Source organism: Taeniopygia guttata, chromosome Z (genome assembly GCF_048771995.1).
Source record: "Taeniopygia guttata chromosome Z, bTaeGut7.mat, whole genome shotgun sequence".
Lineage (NCBI taxonomy): Eukaryota > Metazoa > Chordata > Aves > Passeriformes > Estrildidae > Taeniopygia > Taeniopygia guttata.
Genome location: NC_133063.1, coordinates 66,100,375 through 66,121,937, shown reverse-complemented (window position 1 = coordinate 66,121,937; position 21,563 = coordinate 66,100,375). Strand labels below are relative to the sequence as shown.

The 21,563-nt window shown below is 34.5% G+C and overlaps 1 protein-coding gene across 5 annotated transcripts in view; it reads left to right on the top strand.

The window, feature by feature from the left end:
• The window catches only part of POLK (DNA polymerase kappa), a 30,676-nt gene that overhangs the window by 1,120 nt on the left and 7,993 nt on the right, over window positions 1-21,563 (top strand). For 2 of the 5 annotated variants that reach the window (XM_030257366.4, XM_002187603.6), the window contains 8 exons: window positions 5,068-5,246; window positions 7,639-7,758; window positions 13,431-13,583; window positions 13,990-14,121; window positions 15,216-15,369; window positions 17,374-17,589; window positions 19,270-19,394; window positions 19,577-19,743. In XM_030257366.4, coding sequence (XP_030113226.4) covers window positions 5,109-5,246; window positions 7,639-7,758; window positions 13,431-13,583; window positions 13,990-14,121; window positions 15,216-15,369; window positions 17,374-17,589; window positions 19,270-19,394; window positions 19,577-19,743 — 1,205 coding nt within the window. In that variant the 5' untranslated portion in view covers window positions 5,068-5,108. Of the gene's footprint in view, window positions 1-3,110; window positions 3,198-4,696; window positions 4,757-5,067; window positions 5,247-7,638; window positions 7,759-13,430; window positions 13,584-13,989; window positions 14,122-15,215; window positions 15,370-17,373; window positions 17,590-19,269; window positions 19,395-19,576; window positions 19,744-21,563 lie in introns of all 5 variants that reach the window. The other 3 variants (XM_072922213.1, XM_072922212.1, XM_072922214.1) reach the window with 3 other exon arrangements.

Sequence of the window (21,563 nt, the reverse complement as noted above, 5' to 3'; positions counted from 1 at the left end):
ACTTTAGACAATTTGCCAAAAAACAATGTTTTTTCATTCACTAAGTGTTTAGGAAGAAACCAAGTGCATTTTTTTTTCTCCTTCGCGTCGGTTTCGATGTATTTGTTAAGCAGGCTTTGTAAGTAGCTTTGTAAGTATTGATATGTATGAGAATGATTTATAGTTCTTCTCTGCAATATGTTGTTGAAGTAAAGCCTGTTGTATTTTCCCAGTTAAATTCTGAATTAACTTTTTTTCAGGAGCAGGAGTTGAAGAGACATGTCTGAGCAAGTCCTTTCAGCAGTGGCAGTAGCATTTACACAGACATTTACTGTCGTGCTTTGATCAGAAACTATTCACTTAGTAACAGAGGAAGCTTGCTTTTTCTTTTCCCCCTTCAGAACATTGAATCTATCAAGTGTTACATACTAAAAATGCATTGAGTAGATATTTTTTTCAGGTTGTTCAAGCATACCCATCCTTTTTAGAGAGAGTATTTGTTTTGTTTATTAATTGTGGCTAGCATTTTACAAACTTTAAGAAAAACTACTGAATGCTTAAGGTTTGCATTTTCAGCTTAGAACGCATTGGCTGTGCTAGGTAATAGATTTTTGTTTACATCTGCCACATGCTCCCGGTGTATCTTGTTTTTCAACACAGTGTCACCAGCTTATGTTCTTCCAAAAGCTGTATTGCAATTGTGAATACCTTATGTAAATTGCCCTTTTTTTCCCAATGTTCTTACCGTTTTTTTAGAAGCATAACATAATGTCTGTTACTCTTAATAAGATAAGGCCATACCCTTTTCAGCAACTATGGATGCAGTGGGAGTAGATTTGTAAAGGTAAGTTTTAGTGCTGAGGATTTGAAGTTCTTCTTAACACACGTTTTGAGAGGTGGTTTTTTTCAGACTATAGTAGTTTGATTCCTTGAAGGTCACTACATTAATGATTGTGGTTTAGCAGGTGTGCTGTGGAAGAGCAGTCTTCCAGTTATGTATCATTTGAAAAGAATCAGGTTTGCCTGTGCCAAGACCAATCTAGGATGCAAACCAAAGCATAAGAAATGTAGAAAATCATACTGGTATCCAGATGGACTTGCTTCTCTTTAGCTCCTTCTATACCTTTTCTACTTAACCTCTGTGATTTATTGCTGTGTTTGTTCTTTAATAGCAAGTGTCAGTCTGTACCCTTTCTTGAGTCTTAGGGATTGCAAGAGGTTTGCAAATTACTGTTTTAAGTGGAAATAGTCCTCACCTCTTTTAGAACAGCAGAACAAATAGTGTTCTGTATTACTGTTGTGTATACTACTTGTACAAAGTCAGGAGTGTTGAGTTTTCCTGCTTGGAATGTCAGTCATAATAAGCACTGTCAAGTGGGTAACTTCATAAATACCTTTACTTTTTTTTCTTCTCCCTTTTGTGTGTCTTTTTTACATCCCATGCCTTCTGTTTTTGAGTGTTCATTTTATGTTTTTAAAACAGAATCTCCATCACTTTCTAGTGTGTTCATGCTTACCATTATGTTTGTTCTGAAATTTAGCACTGTTTTTCTTAGGAGGATCCTTAAAGGAGCTTTGTTATGCCACAGCATATTGCCTAATAACATAGGCTCAGAAATATGAATGATTCAGACACTTAATCCTAAAACAGTTTTGGTCTCAGTGAATAACTGTATTAGGCTTTTATTTCGAAGTTAAAAAAAAAAACAAAAAAACCATATATTAATCCATTTGCACTAAATATGTCTGTAGAAGCCAGGTTACAGATAACTACACTACCTCTAGTGTAGTTTTTACTGATGAGTGTTCAGTTCCTTCATTATTTTCTTTATGGATTAAAAAACTAAAACCTTTGTTCTCAGTAATCTAGAAGTGCAAGGAGAACTTAGTTAAAGACTTGAGATAAATCTTTGAGTTGAAAAGGTCCTTTAAAATACTGAACAGAGGCAGAAGAAGATATCATGGTTCTTTACCCTTCAAATAAACTTAGATGTTCTAAAGACATGAGGATTTTTTGACAGAGAAACTGAAACTAGAATTTAGAACAGAATTGCTTTGCGTCTTGCCTACAGAAAATTGATAGGGTGTGAGTACCACTTGTTTTACTTGTGTCACTCTTCACTCTTTATTCAGAGAATTTGGTGAATGGCATAAAATATTTTGACATTTATTTTTGAACATTGTCAGAAGCGGTCTCCATTAACTGTTTACTTTAAGTGTGAATTATTTAATGTTTAAAAACATGGATTTGCCTGTAATTTGTTACATCTTAAAGTCAGTGACTGTTGCAGAAGACATAATTCTAGGACCTTGTTTTTTCAGAGCTAATTCCATGTGCTTGTATGGGATCTACGTTTTTGTAAAATGCTGTCATCTGCTACTTTAAAAGTAGGCGCATTTAATATGTGTCAGCTTGAGAACTTGGCATTTTTACTTCCATGAATTTGGCCCAATTTTCTGTTCAGTATTAATTTATCATATGCTCTGGCTTATTACATTTGTAAAGATATTACATCTTTATTGAAAGATTCTTTTTTCTAAAGAACTTGTTTGTGTTTTATTTTGAGAGAGAGAGAATAGTGAAACAGTGTTTTGGACAGACTAGCTAGAAATCTGTGTGGTTAACAACACCATGTATGTTAAGTGTATATTTATTAAATGCTGACAAACCTGTTGTGCAGTTCCTTCTGCCAGTTTTTTTCTTGTAAATCACTACAGGATTAGAACTGACAGGAGTCTTCAGTTCAGTAGGCAATTGTGTCTCTTAGTAATTTCTTTGCAGCTCACATTGTCATGGGAATATAGGATAGCAAAGATATCAGAGTCTGTTGTATTTATGAGGACAGGTATACAACTTACATGCATTAAACAATAACTCAGTATGCAAAGAAATTATTTTTCAAGCTTTTCCATACTGGTGTCATTTTCCAGTCTTAATAGTTCTTCTCATGTTATTAACATGGTCAACAAATGATGAACTGTCAGCGTACTTCGCAAGTGTTAATAATGTACATAATAACGCTATGCCTACTGAACTGAATATTCTTATATACAAATATTGTATATTTTGCATTATTTTGTTACATGGAAACTGTAATTTAAAGGCATTTAACTTTTCATACTGTATACAGAGTTTATGTTGCTGAAATTGGAGGATTTTTAATGAAGACGAGATGGAGTATGAATGCATGGGATGAAATACATGCCATTTCCTTTAGGTTGGTTCAGTCAACTGTGAAAAAATGCTAAATTTGAATGAAGATAGAGGCACTTGAAACTAAATTGTTGCTCTAATTTTATTGCCGTTTCAATCTCTTGACACTTTCAAATACTGTATAACCCTGTCTTACTAGTTTAGTTTAGTTTCTCTGCCTGATTCTAGAAGAGCATTGATTACGGTTTAATTAGTAATCTTGTCACATTTGTAGGCATGCCAGCTAACTCATGAAACTTTCTACACAGTAGTGGTATTTTGTGGTTCTTCTCAATGTTTTTGCTTGTTTGTTGGTTTGCTTTACATCAACTGTTGCCATTCACTGCCAAATTCTTTACCTTTAGAAGTCCTTCCCTAACAATTAGAAAATTATCTTCTTCTGCTTAGATATTTTCCTGCTGTTTTTTGTAAACATGGGTTTCTTTAATATCTTGTCTTCAGTTTGCTAGTATGCTTCAGCAGAAGAACTTCAGGAAAATATGAACATTGGCATCATTAATTTTTAGAAGTTACTCATGTGGTTCTTTAGTAATAAAAATTCACCTCTAAATGCAAAAACATATAATGACATTCTTGTGTTTGGCTGCTAATGAGGCCCATTTAAGTCCTGACATGGGAAAGGGGCATTTAAAGGAAACATTACACACTCTTAGATTTATGTATTTTGTGATTAAGATATTTGCTTTTAAGCAAATACACCAAATTGGGGCTTCTCCAAATAGCAAGGGTTCCTGTCACAGGGAGCAGTGTAAAGTTGATGAGTGAATGTCCATTCTGCATGACAGTAAAACTGGAGTGTTTTATGAGTCAGTGACTTGGGGTAGGAAGACATGGTTTCTGTATACTTTTTCAGTAATTAATACATTTTAAATAATTTGTGGTATTATCACACTTGGACTTTTTGGCAGGGCCTCTTGAAATTTTATAAGGGGTAATGCTTTTACTGTGGGGGATTGGTATAGATTAGATGTGTTTTTAAAGTGAGGGTGGTGAAACACTGGGACAGGTTGCCCAGAGAAGTGGTGGATGCCCCATTGCTGGAAACATCTGATGGCAAGTAATAACTAAACAGTTCACCCTATAATAGGAGTTTATTGAGGATTCAGCAACTCACTTCCATAAAGAACAAGGGAAGATGTCAGAAATTCACCTATGAGAAATATCTGTGTGTATAAGAAATTACAGATGACTGTAGTTGAGTAGTAAGGGCTTGGTAAGTTCCAGTAGTTGGATACCATGGCTCAACACATTAATGGCAAAAAAAAAGTGCACCAATTTTATCCCGAATTAGGGTTTCAAAACTTTTAATTGAAGCCATCTCTTTTCAAAATATGAGTTTTGATATAAACAAGGTTCTGAATTTGAGCTAGAAATTACTAGAAAAGATTCTGCAGGTTGACTCAAGAAGGGATGATGACCAAATGAGTGATGGTTTTCTTCCATTTAAAGATATTGCATTTTTTTTTTCTTTTCATGTAATAGTGAGCAGTATTTTTGTTTCAGGTGGTAATGTTTCATCTGGCAGGATAACATACAGGCACAAATGTCATGTTCATATGTAAGGTATGGTGAATGTCCATTCATATAAAGGTATATAGTCCACTTCATATAGAGGTACTAGCCTTTATCTGAGGCTGGTTTGTGCTCAATTTCTCTAAGGGAGGTTTTAAAGGAAAATGGTTTTAATTTAATAAGAAAGGAGAGTCTTACTGTCTCCAAACACTGATAGAGTTATAGGCAGTTTGATTTGGTGTTTGGGGCAAGTCAGTCACTTTGTAGGAATATAAGTCTTCATATTTATGATAAATAAAACTAATTACAAAATCTAATTATTGTTCAGTTGAAACATAAATATTTTATTACTTTTTTTTCAGATAGTAAGTCATAAAACAAGTACTTGTTTTGAAGAAATTCAATGGATGACATGAAAAAAAATTCTAACAGCTCTTGCAATGATGGACTTCTACTTAGAATGGGCCTTAATGATAACAAAGCTGGAATGCAGGGTTTGGATAAGGAGAAAATCAATAAAATCATCATGGAAGCTACCAAGGTTGGTTTGGTTAATTTTTTCCTGATGCTTTATTTGTGGTCCAGTATTTTAAGGCCCTCTTCCTCACTTCCCAAAGTTTTATCCCTCACATGTGTGCATAAATTGTATCTTAGAATAAATTTATATGTGGGGAGGAAGGAGAGGGGCAATAGTTTAGTGTACTTTAGAGTAGTGTTGGATTCATCCACAAGGACATGGAGGAGGACAACTGAGTATATGCTTAAATGCTCCCTTTTTCTCCAAAGCAGTACATAAATACTGCAGCATTTTCCAGATGTAATTGTGAAGGCTGCAGCTTCCTCTTTTTCTCCCTCTTTCCATTCCTTTTGTCATTAATCAGCCAAGCAGATTTACTTCTTTTGGTCATCCTCCTTTAACTGATTACTTTGATGTAATCAAATTTTTCTATAATCTAGTTTTTACTGCCTGTCTTTATGACTGTCTTCTCAGTATTCAAGAGAGTGGCCAGTACTGTGCAGCTTTATACTAAAGATCCACAGAGGCCCTCACAATTCCTCAAACCATTGAAATATTTGTCATCCTAGTTGTTATTGGAGAGTTCCAATAGAACAATATAGGGATAACACTTTATCTGAGAAACTCAGGGTTTTCTTACTTTTCCTTGCACAAATGTCTATTTTATTTGGTGTCACCATGGCCCGAGATTATGTGCTTTGATGTTTTCCTCATGCATTCTGTATTGACTGATATTGCTCTGTAGTGATCTGCTGTGGTGGGGCGGAGGGAGAAAGGAGGAGAGAGAGGAAACATGCTGCAAACAGTTCTTATGTAGCAACGTTTTTCCTTTTTTTGCTTGCAGTTTCACATTGATGACACTTTATATGCTATCAAGCTTGTTATTGATAAGTTTTTTCTTCTATATTTTGTGTTCACTCTTTCTTGAAAACAGTGCTTTGTCAGACATAGCCTGGATAATTATATTTACATAAATTATTTTGTTATAGCAATTTATGTTTCATTTCCTGGTATGAAAGAGAATAAACTGTAAAATAGGTTTTCAAAACTGACGTATAGACATCTAACTACTAGCATATATTTATGTCAAAAAACGGCAAGAGTTTATAATTGCCAGATACACATCAAGAAATCTGAAAAGAAGCATTGATTCTTTTCCTTAAGCTTTTCTATAATCTTTAAAATGACACCTACAGAGACTACCTGTAGCTTTACTGCAAGAGGGTTTATGGCATGTCAACTGTGAAACACTGCAAGAAATGGGAAAAAAAAATTAGAACTTATTAATAATCTCAAGAATCGGGTTGCTTTCCACACCTACATTTTGGTACTCATTTCTGAGTCTCAGCAAGTCGTGTTTCATGGTATAGGGGAGAAAAGATAAAGGACATATCTGACATTCAAAGAAAACACACCCTAATTTTTTCTAATTAGATATTTCTTCTAATGAAATGTGACATATTACAGCTCTGCCATCATCTTTTTTATAGTTATTATGAAAGTGGATATTTTTGCTTTTTGTAGAAATGCTTGAATCTGACTTGGCTGTGGCTGAATTCTTGGTATCAGTGACATTTTGGTGGTCAGACTCTTAGAACTAAAGATGTGTTCATTTTTGCAGATTTTACCAAGTAGTTCAACAAAAGCCTTTTCTTGCAAATATTCCAGTTATAAGCTAAGACCTGTTGCAAGAAAAATATTTTATTTCCTAGTTTTGAATTTTTTTTTTTTTTTTGCTTCATTATATGCCCTCCTTTTTTGTTCTGAGTCAGGAGTGAAAGTCACATTATACATTCTGTACATGATTATTGTATTTTTATTAGATCTCCTTGTATTCATGCCTTTTTTTGAAGGAACAATTGCATATGTGAGAGCAACAGGGCTTTTTTATACTCATTTGGTTTTCATCATCCTCTTCCAAATAGCTTCTGTTTCTGCTGTGTCCTTCAAGATTAAATGGCCAAGAAAAAACTCAACATTACAAGTGAATTTGACTTACACAATGTCATTATATATTTCCATATTTATTAAGCTATGTGGAAGCCTGAAAAAATGCTAAAATAAATTGTTATTAGAGTTTTGTAGTCCATAACTTGAAGGTGTTGCAAAGAATAGTTTGACTTCATCTACTCTTTCAAAATTTTTATTGTTAAGTGTTAGACTAAATAAACATACAAAGTTCTCTAAATAACTCCTTAAACTCCTTTGTGCAGGAGAAATACATGTGTGTCATTTGAAGAGATGTAAAGAATGAGTAGTCTTTTGTGTGTGTTTTTATATGAAAATCCAAAGCATGCATTAGAAATCATCTCTATGTTTTATGCTTTCTGTATTTAAAGATCAAATGTGGTTGCTTAAATACAAGGTAAAGACAAAAAGAAAAACATAGGGTTTTTTGTGATTTTTTTTCTTTTAGGGTTCCAAATTTTATGAAAATGAACTTAAGAAAGATCAACAAGTTAACCAACGAATTGAAAGAATGATGCAGCTAAAAGAGAAAATTACAACACAACAGCTCTTGAAAGCACAGATGCAGGTACTAATTTTCTAAAGACTTAATTGGACTAAATGTTGGATCATAAACATTTTGGTGTGTTCTGGTTTATTGCATTAAATTCTGCCTATAGGCACAATGTTAAACTACCATTTGATGTTAGATGTACAAAGAAAAGCGCACAATATTTTGATGGTGTCATCTTAATATAAACTTGCTAGAAGAATAGTTTGTAAAATTACTTTGAAATATTCTCTAAATGAGTAAAAGGAAACAATTCATATGTTTTCAAGTCTGAGTTTGAGGTTATGTCATTATGATTTATTTATAGCTTTATTAAATACTTTGCTAATAAGTATCATATCAGTATTGAGTTTAGAATTTACGTATATTTGTGTTCAGTGCTCTGCAATGGAATGAGAAAGATCAGAGTTGTCAATAATATGCCTTTTTGAAGTTAATTAATGAAAATCATCATGTCAAGCATTCACAAGAAATGCAAATGCCCTAAACTAGACGGGTGAAGAGGCTATTTTTCTTTTCAAATGCTAATGGTAGATAGTAGTCTTCAAAGTATTACAGTGCATGAAACGTTAAAAGAAAGGTTGCACACCAAATATTACTAGACACAACAGAATTAAAATTGTTTATAGGAGCTGAATTCCCTTCCAATTTCTTTTCCATTTGTGCTGTTTTTCAGTCTTTAAATGATTGCTCGCTAGTTTTCCTTGACAGGATTCCCGTTTCATTCACTGCACATACTGGATTGTGTTCACTGAGGGGCAAATTATTCAATATTTACTGTTGTCCTTTATGTTCGATGGGTGGCCCCAAGCTTTATATGAACTCTAGACTAATCCAGTTCTGAATGCCGAATTACTGATTTTCTAACAGTGTTTTCTATGTTGTACAACACATACTGTGAATTCTTAATTCTTGCAATATTCCAGCAAAGTAGACTGATTTTTTTTTTTTGTGTGTGTAGATGGAGAACTGAAGCACGTGAAGATTAAACACATCCTTTAATTTTCAGTGCCATTGTGAGGATTAGAGGTTGAGCTCTTTTTGGTGTACAAACTTTTTTGTTCATTTCAGGTTTACAAATCACTTCATACTTTAGATGCCAGTGTTTCAAATTTGTTCCAATAAAAGTTTGCCATTCTGAGTACCTCTGAAAAGTTTGTTGTAAACCTGTATATCACAATTATTTTTAATGAATCTTTAACATGGATTAGTTAAGACTCCGCTTGTCCAAGGTTTTTTCAGTTAACTAGGGTAGCTTTTAAGTAATATAATTGCAGAAAAAATGCTTGTGTTTCCATCCTACCTTCATCAGAGGACTATTTATTTTACAGAGAATAGTCTTTCTTATAGAATTAATTACATGAATAACACCAATTTTTTCAGCAGTGTTATTATATAGTTATGTAATGAGAGAATATGTAGTGCACTTTGTGGGAACAAAAAAAAATCTATTGCTTTGTCTACCTTCATGTTGTCTTTTTGAGAAATTGATTTCTTGATATTGCAATATAATTTTATAATCTTTTAATGTTTCTTATGAAAACTGGTTTCTCTACAGAAAAAAATAAACTTAAGAAGATAAATTCTCTCATATGTGTTTTACTGGGACCTGAGTTTTAAATTCTGTGCTTGAAATCTTTATGCTGCTTGCAGAAATAGCAGTCTTCTTTATTTCCAATAGATAAACTGTAAAGTCAGCTGTCACACTGCACGAGAACTATCAATAGAGGAGTGTAGTAGGTACACCTTTTTGCTGGCTAATTTGAGATCTTTGTTGCTGTAAAAACTTCTTGAAGCATTGGATTTTTGTTCTATTCTCTGTATGCACATAAGCTCTAGTTTATGATTGTTTTTGCTCTCATTCTCCCAGCACAAATTCTGACCATTTTGCTCTCTCCTCTGCTTTCTTTTAATTTCTCATATCCTCAATTTTCCTTTCTTGTCCCACATCTACAGATCACCATCAGTCCGCTTTACTAAACAGTCCTTGTCCCAGAGTCCTCATTGAAATTTGTGGACTTGAAGCCATTCTTCTCTCTATTTGATATTCTAAATACCTTGCACTTTTTCTGTTTCTTACCTACCAGCTACATCTCCCCAGGCCTCCACCTTTTGCTTGGCAAATCTTTGTCTTTCTTGGTTTTCTTAATAATTGCTGTGTATTGTTTAATCAGCTCCATTCAGTTATGGATACAGTCAGTTCTTATTATCATCTTCTCTGTTGTTCTTATCTATTGAGTTTTTAATTCTTCTTTTTAGTACTACCTTGTGATAAGAGAACCAGTTCTGCTAAAATTTTAAATGGGAACTATTTGGAATTAGAAAAGTATCTGTATATCTACCTCTATGAACACTGCATATTCTCATCTGCAAATGAAGTCTTGTTTGTAGGATGGTTAGAGGCTCAGGTATGGTTTCCTAAGCTGGCAGTTGATTTAAGCCCTGTAAGGTAAAACCAAACAAAAATTGTCTCCACATCCTGGACTTTTGGACAAAATCCTGGTTACATGGTGGGAACAGTAATATGAATAAAGGGTAGAGTCTGCAACACAATACTATTGCTTTTGCCATTAGAATGTGTGGAACTCCTTGATGTTCAGCAGTAATTTGTAGTAAATTAAAAAGTGTGCAGCTGCTACCAGATTTAGAAACTGCTGTACTTATTGCTGGTTTTTTTCATCGATGTTGGGTTTATCCCAGATGTCTATTCTGTAAACTGCTGTACTTATTGCTGGGTTTTTTTCATCAATGTTGGGTTTATCCCAGATGTTTATTCTGTAAATAGTTACCATTGTCTTGCTTTTATTGACTTTCTGTCTTGCTTTGAAAACTTACATATTCTACTGTGGGATAAGAAAAAAATGAGAAGTTACTCTTCAAATTATCTCTAAGTAATTATAAGGAAAATTAAACTTCTAATTATAATTTGTACTTTTTGGTTGTTTGGTGTTTTTTGTTTGTTTTTTTTTTAAATCTAGCTTAGAAATACATATTAAAAAAGTATCTCTACTGTACAAAAGTTTATTGAAAGCAGCTTTTAAAAACTTGTCAGCCTGGCTTGCATGTAAGGAAGTACTCCACAAATTTTAAGGAGAGGTTTTGTAAGTGCCAAGAATTCTCATGAGTAGATCTGGTTGTGTTTTGTTTTGGCATATTAATTGTATCACTTTCTTTCTCTGAAGAGTAATTTTTTTTTTTTTCTTATCAGTTTAATGTAATTTTTCTTCATTCTTTAGATATGTATGTTAACTAATCTGTAAGCATGTTAGCAATATAATTAGGGAGAAAAAGCAAACAGAAGTTTATTATAAATGTGATAGATTGAAATACAGAAGTTATGCTAGAAGAGCAGCACTCGATAGTATTAATTAAACAATTTGAATTTGAGAGGAACCTCAAATTATCTGTAAAGTAGAATTTAAAATAAGGACGCTTTTGATGAATTAAGTGTGACATGAATCCTTTTGAATTAGTAATATAATGGAAATAATATAAATACCCCACTTTTGGTTGGTTGGTTGGTTTTTGTTTGTTTCTTTGAATAGCTTCCCCCTTGTGCTTTTAATTTGTCTGAACTAGTTTTCTCAGCCTCAGAGAACATACTGTGCTCTTCTGTTTTGAGTAGCCTAGTTTAAAGCTCTGGTCTAGCATTTCATCCCTCATGGCAACTTGGGAAAAAAACAAAGAAAATACTCTGTAAATCATTAATCAGCAATTTAAATAGAACATTCCAAGCTCACTTGCCTTGGTTCAAGTGTTTTGAGCACAAAGATAGTTTGTATGGTTTTTTATTAAGCAGTTCTGTTGAGGGAAGTAAAAAATAGAAGAACCATGCAAATTGCATGTAAACATTGGTCTCCAGGACCATAAATGCATTATCGTCAGTTGAGAGACATTGCTATGCTGGTACCCTGATATCAAAAGAGTGTGTGTGTCCTGGTGCCAGCAAGCAAAGTGAAATTCTTGTTGTGAAGCCTATTGGGACTTCCTACTAGCAGTAGCAGCCTTTTGTTGTGTAGATTGAGGTTGACTTGCCATCAGTATTGTTAGATAATCTTATTTTGATAGCACATTCTTTTGGGTTTTTTTCCTGTATTTTCTCTTACTTCTAGAATGATGTGTGATGCTGCTGCCAATATAGTCATCATAAAAATCCCGTGTCAAATATTTCACAATTCTTCATGACAGCACACTCATACTCATTCATAGGTCAACACTATTTCAGGAACAAGCTCATGATCTTGTGTTTTGGTAAAAACACAAGCAATTTAAGCACAGTTGAAGTGTAGAGCAATCTGCCTCAAAACACCTTGGAGCTGATGAAACAGTACTGCTCACGGACACATACATCTTTAACATTTGGAGTGAAACACACTTTGTGTACAGGCTGTTCTGTAAATAACTTGCACTTTTCCTAGCAATTTAGTCTTATATGGTATGGGTTCCTGTGACAAAAATTGAGGACTTTTATTGAGGGATTGACAGTAGCTTACTTTGTAGTAATTGAACATGGGTGTTTGAGACCTTATTTCTGGCAAGACAAAATACATTGATGTGTCCTGTGAGCTGCTGATCTTCTCTTCACCATTCTAGGCCAATTTTTTGAAGTGTGATAGCTTCAGGAATGTTGGAAATTCTTTAAAGTACTTTTTTTTTTTTTTTTTTAAGTAACTTGCATTTCTAGAACTAAGTGCTTTAAGTAAAGCTTCATACTCAAGGGTCTTACAAAGATTGTTTGAATGAAATATGTCTTTTTTTTTGTCACGTTACATGGAGCTTGTTGTCTGGTGGATGGAGTTTTCTCCTGATTTGGCTGGGATAGAGTTAATTTTCTTCACAGCAGCTGGTATGGGACTGTATTTTGGTTTTCTGCTGAAAGCAGTGTTGATAATGAAGAGGTGCTTAGCTATTGCCGAGCAAGACTTGCACAGAGCCAAGGCCTTTTCTGCTCTTCTCACCACCCCACCAGTGAGGAGGCTGGGGGTGCACAAGGGCTGTGAGGGAACACAGCCAGGACAGCTGACCCCAACTGACCACAGGGATATTCCAGACCATATAGCATCAGGCTCAGCCTACAAAGTGGGCTTCACTTTGTGAAGGCCATACTTTTGCAGTTGTGGCATTCGTCTGCCCAAGTAACTCCTACATATGATTAAGCTGTTTTTCCTGGAAATGGCTGAACCCTGCCTGCCCGTGGGTAGCAGTGAATGATTCCTTATTTTGATTTGCTTGCATGCACAGCTTTTGCTTTCTGTCATTAATTGTCTTTTTTTCAACCCATGGGTTTTCTCATTTTTATTCTTCAGACTCTTCCACCGTGAGGGATTGAGTGGCTGCAGGAGCTTAGTTGCTAGCTAGGCTAAACCACAACAGCTGTGTTTTTTTTCCACTGGGTTTTGGGGTGGTTTTTTTGCACCAGTTGTTGCAGCAGCATTCTCTCTGAGAGCAAGTTTCCTGAGAAAGTTTTGTTGGTTTTTTTTGTTTGTTTGTTCGTTTGTGTGGGTTTGGTTTTTCTTTTGTTTTTGTTTTGTTTTTTTTTTTTTTTTTTGGTACTGGTTTGGTTGGGATTAGATTTGTTGAGGTTTTTTTTCTCTAACTGTATGCAAAATTCATCTGAGTTTTAGGATCATCTATACTGTTGCACTTCTGCCAGGTTAGTAGTATTTCAATTACTGGTTTATTCTGTTCAGGTGGACAAACTTGTGATAGAACTGGAACAGAACCGTGACCTTAGCAGTACAATTGTACACATTGACATGGATGCCTTCTATGCAGCTGTGGAAATGAGAGACAATCCAGAGCTGAAGGAAAAACCTATAGCAGTGGGATCAATGAGTATGTTGGTAAGGCTGAATGTTAAACTAATACAGAAATCAATTGCATGAATCTTAAGCCTAATAAACAGATAGCTAATTCAATTACATGAATCTTAAGCCTAATAAAACAATAGCAGAAATATAATGACACTGTTTCATATGAAGTGTGGAAAAACCCAAAATAATAAAGGAAACAGCAATTCTTAGACTTGACCATGTGAGCTGGATTTTTCAGTAAAAAGTGTACTAATTAAAATTTAAAGTGTATAAGCAGATTGAGAGGCAGAAGGAGGGGGAGTGAAAATGTGCATAAAATCTTGGCTTTGTCAGTCTTTTTTTGTATGGAGATATGTGATTAGAACTTCGTTATTTAATTCTAAACTTAAAGAAAAGTTTTATTACTGAACACTAAACTTATTTAATCTCTCTTAAGTCCACCTCCAATTACCATGCTAGGAGATTTGGGGTGCGTGCAGCCATGCCGGGATTTATTGCTAAAAGGCTATGTCCCCATCTAACCATAGTACCACTAAACTTCAAAAAATACGGCAAAGTGAGTAAAGAGGTAAGTCTGAAAGTGGTCTCTAACCAGAAGTGAGTGTACTTGTTTTTAGACTGTGTCAATAACATCAGTTCTAGATAGTATGAAAAGTGATAATTTAAATATTAAATTCTTCAGTTATGCAGCTTTAAACATAAGTCAATATGTCTTATAACAAAAGGTTATTGGTACTTTTGGACAAAGAGATTAAAAAGCATTGCACTTACCCAAGCTGTTAATTCTGCTGAAGTTACTAGTGTTGCTGATAGAAGCTTTGAAAACCACTTGAGTTTTATTATTCTTAAAAGTTAAAAGTCATGGAACATAATCTAGTTACTAAGAAGTTGCAAGTCCATAGGAGACATGGAGATGATAATTTCATACAATGCACCTGGTCTATGCCTGACTGAGGTATATGGATATGTTACAAGCTTAAGCCAGGATTGTGCTTCTGTGCTTATAGAATTTGCTTGACGTTCAGGTCGCATGCAGAATATGTGCTTCAGACTCTAGCTTCATTTCTATGCTTCATTTTTAGCCATGATGGGCAGGAAAAAAATTATTAGAAGGCTAACCAAGTGTAAATCTTCGTCATGCTGAGTTTGCAGGCAGTCTGGGAAAAAGGATAAGAGGTCTTTTGTACATTTAAAATCAAACTTGTGCATGAGACAAGTCTCCTGACTTTATAAGAATTGTATCAGGCCTTCTTTACTTTTATGAAGCAATAAATATACAAATATAAAGTAAAATATTAGTTGATTTTTTTTCACTTCTGAAAAAAAAAAAGAAAAAAGGCATATATCAGAGTTGTATTCAGATGGTTACTCTAGTGTCAGTGAACCTATGGCTGTGCAGTCCTTAGACACTTATCTTAGTGCCCTTTGCTGTTAAATACACTGCTCAAAATCTGTTTAGTTTTCACTTACTATTAATATCTCACTACTTCGAGAAGAATTGTTGTAATTTTACAATATTAATAAATAATTTATATTGTCAGCATCTGTAGTATTTATTGATCATCTGGAAATTTCAGAGTACATTTATTCCTGTCCTAATTTTGTGTCAAGATCTGCTCTTAAAGCAACACAACTTTAAAATTTTACTATATGTTTATCAAGGTTAGAGAAATACTGGCTGAATATGATCCCAGTTTTATGCCTGTGGGCCTAGATGAAGCCTACTTGAATATAACAGAGCACTTGGAGGAAAGGCTGAACTGGCCTGAAGATAGAAGAAGGTTCTTTTTTAATACAGAAAGCACTACAGGAATAGGTAAGCAAATTACTCACTTTTCATGAGATCACCTGACACTGAGTGTTTCTTTTAGATATCTTAGGCAGAACCATGAAAGCATTAAATTACAGTTAGAATTTAAGCTTTATTTTCTTTAGTAGGAATACTTTATTACAATAGTACAGAATGTATCATTCAAATGGCCAAGGACAGCTACAAACAGCATCAGTGCAGTGCAATCTGTAAGTAGCAAAATGAAGAATTTATAGTACAATATGACCTGGACTGGGTGAATAGGACACAGTTTGCTATATCAGTATAACAATCATAATCTAGACTCAAAAATCATATACAAGAACATGAGTCACTCCCTTAATCTCAGTGGAAGCAGATGAAGGCAGAGGTGTCCCTGGCCATTGGGATGTCCCAGGTCTCACTGTCCAGTGACAGCTCTGGTCCCAGTTCCTCCTCAGGACCTGTCAAAGGTGACAGTCTGGGGCTGCAGGCAGGCAGTGAGGGGGGCCGCAGGCAGTGCTGTGCTGGGGGCTGCAGGCAGGCAGTGCTGGGGGGCTGCAGGCAGTGCTGGGGGGCTGCAGGCAGTGCTGTGCTGGGGGCTGCAGGCAGGCAGTGCTGGGGGGCTGCAGGCAGTGCTGGGGGGCTGCAGGCAGTGCTGTGCTGGGGGGCTGCAGGCAGGCAGTGCTGGGGGGCTGCAGGCAGTGCTGGGGGGCTGCAGGCAGTGCTGGGGGGCTGCAGGCAGGCAGTGCTCTGGGGTTGCAGCTTCCCAGTGCTGCAACAGGGTCATCCACAGCACTGGGCTGGTCGGGTGTTGGGACATGCAGGAGGCTAAGGAGCGAAGTGAACGCATAAGCAGAGAATGGCTGCTTGCCTTATGAAATAGCATAAGACATGCTGACCACATTACATGGGGTTGGGAACAGGGGTTGCCAATCATGTGCTTATAATCTTCAAATAAGCTGCACCCATTTAAAGTGTAGATGCTTCAGTCCTTCCATGATATGTCCTCCCATATATTCTCTACATCCAATTTAGTTAGTTTACAGATTAACTTTCTCTACTGCTCACCTGTGAATAAAATGTACACTGCCAATGACTTGGACTTGGAGAATTTGTTTTATTTTAACATTAATAAAATGTTTGAAAAGTGATGTTAGATTTTCTAAACCAAATGGTGTGCATTACAATTCAGCTTGATAATTTTGGAAATAAGTAGCAGGAACACATCAGAATTTTAGAAATGTTCAAGATATTATTGGATTTCACTTGTATATCCACTTGGGAATAATAGAAAAGAAGTAGTCATACAAGTGGTTGAATGATGCACAAACTGGAATATTTATACTACCTGTATTCAAAATTTCTAACAGTCATTAAGAGGATAATCAAGCATACACTACTACAGAAAAGCATTAATAAAATAGAAAGCAACAAACTAGCATAGTCTTTACAAAATCAGTGTCACTGATATGTAGTCATGTGCTTCTTTACACTTGCGTGATATCTTTGTTCTTCTGAAACACAAATGCTCATTGTTAAACTGTAGTAGTAATGTTTGTAGAGTCAGATAAAGAGCTACTGACATTACTTGTTCTACTATGACTGCCGTTGAAAATGAGAAGCTCACCAGGCTGATCATTCTAGAACTAGATATTCCAGAACCCTGATTTTATTTAGAGAATATTGAAAAAAAAATCTGTGGAAGAGAGCATCTGGCATTCAATCTGACATAAAACAAAAATAATGATAAAATCTCAATAGTTTTGCTACAGCAAGAGGCCTTTAAATAAACCTTTTGCTTTTCTGGAAGTTATGTCCGGTCTACTAGCCAATTCCTTCAATCGCAGCCAAGCTCAAATCATAGCAAAAACAAAGCAGTTGCATCTCTCCAATTTTGAAACAAAAACCAATGCAACTGCTTTCTCTAAATAAAGATATAAATAAAACTGCTTATGAACACTGAAGCCACTGAAGAAGGAAATGAGTCTATATGGATGTATTAATGGTTTGTGTTTCTGTCTAACTTAGATAAAGATTGTATAAATATGTCTGCCAAATTTAACGAAGGTGAAGTCTCTTCTTCACCAATACTGTTTGAAGACAACACATCTCTGATGGATGACAACCTTGAACAAAGAGATCTATCAGTGGAAAACTCAGTTGTCTTTGGAACTTCTGCAGAGGAAGTTGTGAAGGAAATTCGCTTTAGGATTGAGCAGAAAACTCAACTGACTGCTAGTGCAGGTATCCAGATAAATAGGAATAATTAATAATCTTTGTATTTCCATAATGTCTTCTTCTTTCATCTCAGAGGGCATTAATTAAGAGTTTACCCTTGCCACACCATTCTTCTGCAACCAAAAATTATGTTGTCTTTGAAAGTCTGTAAAGAATGTGACTTCCAATTATTCTAAAGATGTCATGAATATCCAAACCACTACTGTTTCTTTTCATTTTGCTCTTTTTTTAATCATTGAAACAGTTACATCATCTTTTTGCTTCTTTCTACTTGAAACAAGAATAAGCAGTGAGAAAGAATGACCAGTGCACTTGAGCTAATCTTAGCACAGATGGTTATTCTGTATCATGTGCATCATGTAAATTGTTTTTGTCAGTGTGTCTTACTGAAATCTATCACTCATTTCTATACTGCTTTTAATTTGAATAGCAGATGTGTGCTGTTAAGTGTTTCTAACTTCAAACTGTTCCTTGCTTAAAACAATACCAAAATTCATTAAAATATTAGTCCTAGAGAAGTAAACATATGTTGAAGTCAAAGAACTCTTCAGTAGCTTTTTAACATTTATCAGTCAAGTTCTTTGTCTTGACTTTTAAATCTCAGCTATTTTGATTGACTAAAACCAGTGTATGTCTCTAACTACTTAGTTTGGATGCCATCCAAACTGCTTTATGAACCAGGTCAGTGAGGCATCAGGCAATGGTGAGCTTTGTGAAGCAACTGCAGAGGGTCAGGAAAGTGGAATGTGAGCAGAGCCAGATAAACAGCTAGTAAGAAGATGCAGCATGAAACCCCCTCCCCTGTATGCTATCTCATGAATAACAGCAGAATAACAGTTTTGTTTATTGAAGTTTTGTCTTCTTAGAGATTAAGATAGTGTGTAGAAAACAGGCATTGCTTTTACAGGTGCAAACAGGGGTCTTAAGCCCAAAAATTGAAAATAATTAGAAGGGTAACTGAAAAAATACTGATAATGAATAATAAGTAGAGCTATTTCTGCCATCTTGAATAATAAGTTATACCAGTGAGCAAATGTAAACTTAGACTTCTAGGGCTGTAGGACAAAGTTATTCTTTCTTTTGCTAAACAAATTCCAGAGTTAATTTGTAGAAACAGTTACTTTGATAGAACAGAGCCATCCCTCCTAATTCCTCTGATGTCTGTGAAATATATATAAATTTGTAAATTACTACATTCTGGTAGCCCATAAAAAAAGAGAATTTGTTAAATTCTCTCAAAAAAGTATTTTTGCTGAAATACAAGGAAGAAAGGTCTCCTTACTTAAAAGTTCATTGTAACTACTATTGTAAGCATTTTCTTTCCTCCCATAATCACCATCATATAAATGTTGACTCATGTAACTGATGTCATTTTTAAGGACTTAGTATTTAACCCCTCTTGACTTACTAGCACTTGTTGTGTTACTCTGACTATCTAAAAATAGGAAGTGCACTTTATTTAAGTTATATTTTATGTATTGCATGTGTTTATGTTGTTTAATGATGGTCACAAAATATCTGCAGAATTGTATCAAATGTGGTTATCAGTAATGATAATTCTTTTCCTTATTTTAGTCTTTTCCAAGTGCAAAGGCTACTCTTTGTTTTATAGATACTGGAAAGTTGAAATTAAACTTTGTCTTATGTTTTTTTTTTTAATTACCATGTTTTTTGTTTGTTTTTAAGGAATAGCACCAAATACAATGTTAGCAAAAATGTGCAGTGATCATAATAAGCCTAACGGCCAATACAGAATTTCTCCTGAGAGACTAGCAGTGCTAGACTTCTTAAAAGACTTGCCCATTAGAAAGGTAAGAGACACAAGGACATTTACTATTCTGTCAAGTAATGTTTTTATGTTCTAGAAGCAAGATTTTTACTGAAAATACAGAATTTTCTATGTAATCTTCCCTGTTGTGTTTGATTCAAATTTTCTTAGTAATGGATCTACAAATGGAAATTTTTCTCTATAATGTTAGATACTCTTTTCTAGGTGCCAGGTATTGGCAAAGTAACAGAGAAGATGTTAAAAGCCCTTGGAATTGTGACTTGCTCAGAACTTTACCAGCAGAGGGCGCTGCTTTCTCTTCTTTTTTCAGAGGTATCTTGGCGTAATTTCTTGGATATTTCCCTTGGTTTGGGCTCAACACATTTTGAAAAGTAAGCCATGGGGGTTTCTTCCTTCTGTGTTAACAGTTTTCTGAATGTTTCCTTGTGTATGTTACATACTGAATATATTATTTAATTGGCAAATACTACGGAAATACACTCGTTTCCTATATTTTTTCAAATGTCTGATGCCTGTTATTGTTATACTTATGTCTAAGATGCAGAAGCCAAACATGAAAAAACAAAGGTTTGTACAGCCATATCAAAATATGAAATCTAAACAATCTTGTCAGGGAAGTTATATGTAAGTGTATGTTAAGAAATCAATGCAAGATAACCTTATAATTATCAAAATAGCTGAACATAACTGAGATGTCCTGAGAAGAGTTGTACACTCTTTTTTCTTCAAAAACAATCCATATTCATTGCTGTTTATGATTATTGGATTATAAGGAAAATAACAAAGGTATTTGATCTTCTTTGGTGGTGAATTTTCAGGGAAGTTTCTGTCTCTCTTACCAGGATTATGTATTTTTAATATTTGGTGGAATAGAACTGAAGATTATTATATCCTTCTTAATATATGTTCTTTAAAGGTTGACTGCACTTTAATGGCTTTTAGCCTCCTTTTTAGGATGGGAGAAGTCACTCTTAGCAGTGCATTATATCTTTTTAACAATATTTGTCATTTCTAAGCCTGCCCTGGAGCCAAACATGTTCTTTAAAAGGACTGAAAACATAGCATTTTACTGTTCATTTAAATAAGAGCCTTAATTGTGTATTAATTCCTTTTTTAAAGATATTCCTTTCCACAGTAATGAAATTCTATTTTAAAGTAGCTGGATAATGATTTGATTTTATTAGAATTTCTAGAGTATTTTATGCACTTCTGAAAGACCTATTCTGTAACTGTAATTATTTTTGTAACTTCTCTGACAATAATCTTCCCTTCTTTTCATTTGCCTACAAAATAATATATGTAGTTAGCAGTTTGGAGTCCAGTAATGTGATAGCACAAATTTTTCTGTTGTTTTTTTTCTACCTAGAGTATAAAAATATTTTTGAAAATATACAGTAAGACTAACTTGGTGAAGGTGACTTGATAAAAGATAAAACACAGTTTTCAAAATACTTTTTCTGTTAATATATAAACAGACCTTGGACAGTCTTTTAAAAATTGGTACACTCTTTCTTCTTATTTACCCTAGTTAAGTGTTTTACAGCCTGGGATATCTCCCAGCACATTTTGAAAAAAAAAGGAGCATTTCAAAGGTTAGGAGTTTTAATGGTTTAATTGTTTTAATGTCTAAGAATTTTTTGGTCAGCACCAACTTGATTTCAGTGATTTTAGTTTAGAAAAAGCAAGCACTGAATGTATTAAAACCTGGGTATTTACGAAATAGTTAATCTTATAGTTATTGTATCTGACAATCTTCTCTTAAGAAAATCTGATAATACCAAATTTATTTTTTCCAATACTTGAAAAGAGAAGAATGACCTGAAATTGCTCTGAGGCATTTCCTTATATGCAGAAGAGTTGTTAAAGGATACTCAATTAACACTAAGAAGAAAGAAAGCAACAAACAAAAAAAGCTTTAACACATCAACTTTAAGCTGAACAATCTTTTAGACTGAAAGCAAGATATTTCCTCAGATAAAGGAAATATTCAAATATACATGTATGTATGGGATTCTAATAGCTGTACTTCACAGTTATAGCTGAGACAGAGTAGGATTTGTAGGTTTTGGTTTTTTCTTTTAATCTGACTCCCTCTGATATAATAGGTGAGTTCTGAGGGAATTTCTTGTTTGGTTGGTTTTTTAAACTTTTTTTTTTTTAAAGACACCTATGTCTGATCTATGTTTTTACT